Source organism: Apium graveolens, chromosome 11, assembly GCF_009905375.1.
Source record: "Apium graveolens cultivar Ventura chromosome 11, ASM990537v1, whole genome shotgun sequence".
NCBI classification, from domain to species: Eukaryota; Viridiplantae; Streptophyta; class Magnoliopsida; order Apiales; family Apiaceae; genus Apium; species Apium graveolens.
The window spans coordinates 191,602,146-191,605,932 of record NC_133657.1 but is presented as its reverse complement, the minus strand read 5'-3'; the positions used below and the strand labels follow the sequence as shown (position 1 = coordinate 191,605,932).

The 3,787-nt window shown below is 36.9% G+C and overlaps 1 protein-coding gene across 1 annotated transcript; it reads right to left on the bottom strand.

Moving 5' to 3' along the window:
* Window positions 1-494: 494 nt before the first annotated feature.
* Window positions 495-2,586, bottom strand: LOC141696322 (uncharacterized). The gene is made up of 6 exons (XM_074500477.1): window positions 2,347-2,586; window positions 1,963-2,305; window positions 1,861-1,879; window positions 1,565-1,818; window positions 1,379-1,513; window positions 495-1,324 (listed from the first exon to the last, which is right to left on the bottom strand). The coding sequence occupies exons 1-6, from the start codon at window positions 2,584-2,586 to the stop codon at window positions 495-497; spliced, it is 1,821 nt and encodes a 606-aa protein (XP_074356578.1).
* Window positions 2,587-3,787: the final 1,201 nt, after the last annotated feature.

The window sequence follows — 3,787 nt, the reverse complement described above, 5'->3', positions numbered from 1 at the left end:
TGTAAGTGGTGGCCCTTCTTCAGGATAGTCCAATATCATTTCATCTCCAGGCCAATTAGTCCCATTAATTTCATTATAGGTCTCCTCAATCTGTTGCTCATCATCCCCCTCATTTATTGTTGCTTCATTGTAGGTCTCCTCAATCTCTGGCTCATCATTGCCCTCATTTATTGTTGCTTCATTCTTCTCCTTGAGTGAGGGACATGTCCTCCTGTTATGTCCTGCCAAATGAAACTGTCCACACCTATACATGACATTAACCATAACTTACAAATTTATATGACCAATTACCTAAGTAAAAACATAAAAAGTTTAATAGATGTACCTCACTGTAAGTTGAGTAGACCTACACAACATCCTCTTTCCATGTTCTTCTTTCTCAATTACATCTGGCATCTCAGGCCTCCTCCTTTTCTTGGGTCTTCCAGGTTGCTTCTCAACCATGGGTGATTTTATCAGCATGTTATATCTCCCCCATGCCGTGTGACCATTCATTAGATAAATAATTCCAGAGTATGCCTTTTTTTAATTTTCCACACATATATAGGATCAACATATTCATCAACATTAGCCCCCAATATGTTCAGACAATCAACACCATGGTGACATGGTATGCCACTAAGATCCCACCTCTTGCAACCACAACTTCTATGACCAATGTCTACTGCATACTTTGACCCATTCACCGTTGTTACCTCAAACTGGTCATAGCCTGCATATGTAGAGTAACAGCCTCCACTCCATTTTTTGTATTTCTCAACCAAAGAGGTTATCTTTGGTGTAAGCTTTCTATCTCCCCAAGCCTCCATTTCTTCCCTCTTGTTATGCAACCTCCTCATTAGATATTCTCTAATCATTTCTAACATCACTAAAACACCTTCTTCCCTAGCCCTCAAGATACACCTATTAAAACTTTCATACATGTTGTTTAATAAAAGGTAACACTTTGAATCATTCCTGAAGTGTGACCTTGTCCAGTGGTGAAATGGAACTTCAGTCAACCATTTCCAAGCCTCTTCATTCTCCTCCTTTATTGTACCCATTGTTTTTTCAAATGCTTCTACATTTGAGTCCCTAGCACAACTCCACAACTTGTCCTTAAGTGACCTACCTGGGAATTTACCCTTGAAATTTTTATGCATATATCTGACATAAAACATATGCTCAGTCATAGGTAACATCTCATCAATGACATTAAGTAACCCCTTCTGTCTATCACTAATTAAAGTCCAACCCTCCCCAGCACCTACATCTAAATCATTACCCACCAAAGCCACAAACCACCTCCAAGAATCCAATCTTTCTACTTCAACCACAACATAGGCTAAAGGGTACATACAATTATTACCATCTAGACCTATAGCACATAATAACTAACCTTTGTAAGCAGTTTTTAAGTGGCATCCATCAAATCCAAGAACTTTTCTGCATCCAACCTTAAAACCAAGCTTTAGACCATCTAAGCATATATACATCCTCTTGAAGGTGCCTTCATGTTCTGGAAGAGGTAGATCTAACATTTTTAATAATTAAAAAGAAATTGACTTGATAAATGTACACTAACCACTAATCCATATCTGAACTGGGTCTATTTCAATCTCAACTGTGGAGTTGGGATTCTTCTTCAACAACTCTGTTTTATAATCCCATAGCTTCTGGAACTGCTCTTCCTGGGATCCATTTATCATCTTCATGCACTTTCTTGTTGCTTTTCTGAGAATATGATGTTTGAAATCTATCTGCAAATCCTTTAACACAGTCTTGTGAAAGGCTTTGATTGGCATGTGAGGATTAATTCTGAACTCTGGGAGGTATTTTCTGCATAAAAACCCAGAATTGATGAGGGGTAACACAACTTACTCTCTAGCACATGTATGGTCTGCAATTGCAATAAAGAAATGGTCGGAATGTATTACATTATACACAATCCAAAAGGTACAAAGAAAAAAGAATAAAATATACCTGGTCTCACAAATTTTATTTGCATGCTTTTGTCAAAATTTAATGAAGCAAATAAGGTCCAAGGACATGGTGGTTGACACACAGCCCTGACCCTAGTTCTGTCACTTTTCCTGAATCTTATAACCCTCCCCTCAGTAGCACTATGATTCGGTATTGCCTCCCTGTACTGTCTATTATTAGTGAATATCATTCCAAGTCCCCACTTTGGGTTTTCTTTCTCTTTTAACACTAAAAATGCTTTTCTCCTCTTCTCAGTCGGATTGGCATCTTCATTTTCATGGTCCGCCAAACTCTCCAGATCATCACTGTCATATTCACCCTCCATGTCCACACCCCTCTCAACCTGTCTCTCTTCACTTGGACCAAGTCCTTGCCTAAGTCTACCAATCCATTCCACTCCTCATCAATATTCTTAGAAAAAAGAAGGTCATCATCTGTCATTGAGTAGTCACTATCAACAAAGTCATAATCATCAATTTCATCACTCCAATCTCCAACATTATTGCTGTCATCTCCTTCACTCCTTTGAACAATTTGATCTTCAAATGGCACTAATTCTTCCTCATTCGAATGGTGCACATACACATCTATTTTATTATCATTCTCTAAGGCATAAGACTTCATTGTAGATACATCTATTTCATTTCTTACTAACATTAACCCCACTTCCAACTCTCTCTTAGGCAGTCTAAAATACAGAGAACCAAAGCCCCCATAACCCAACGCCTTAGTCCACGCTCTAAGGTTTTCTAAACTAATTTCATCAAGGTCTCAGATATGATACGCAGTGACTTTACCTCCTACATATTCAGTTCTTGGAACCCATTTTAACTTCCCACCATGAAACAAAGATAAACTTACAACATCATCACCTTCAACATAAAATAAATGGATGTAAACATAACTAACACACAAATATATATATCCGACTACATTATTTAGTCTTTCGGTATAACGCACAAACCAAATAAAAGAAAACAAAGATTGGGTCAACATAATAATTAGATAAACATTCACAAGAACACACATATCAAGAGTTTTAGGCATTATATTGAACCAATCGATCAAAATATAGATTATATTGAACCAATCAATCAAAATAGAAGGATAAGAAAAATACGAACAGAGGTGTCATTGCTATATGCCATTGAATGATCCGAACAATCCAAGCTCGAAAATCGTTAATCGCCACTGTAATCGCCACTAATATTGAGTTTAAGAAGTTTAATTTGAGAAGAACTTTAGTGTTGGCAACTCTAGGGTTCAAAGAGTATACAAGACATCAATCGTCAAGGAGCGAATTTAGTAAAAGACATGTTTACCCTCCGATATGGGCCTAGATGTCGTTTTACTGCCGATACGGGCTAAAGGGAATGATACATAATAATTTAGGGGCCAAAGGATATGAGTTCATACTTTTGGGGCTAGTAGGTACAACGACCCATAATTTGAGATGTAGAAACTTGAAAGCTCTTACAGATTACTGTAGTCGATGCTAGCTGTAAGCCAAAAGTTCTTTCATATTTTACTTCTAGGAGCTACAACATTGCAACAGCTGTGAACATCAATTGACATTCAATAGAGGTACAGAATAAAAAAATGAGGTGTTTAATTCTGCATTCCTGTTTATACCTGTAATAAAAATGTGCAAGAAAATATCATGTTACAGTTACAAATTACAATAGAATTATTCATGTTGGAATATAAGCTATAACCTTCCAGAAAAACTATTTAATTCCTTACATGAATGTGAAGTCACAGATACATGATTCTGGTGCATTAACCTTAGTTTACATATTCGTGGATAATTAAGTGTTCTATGTAC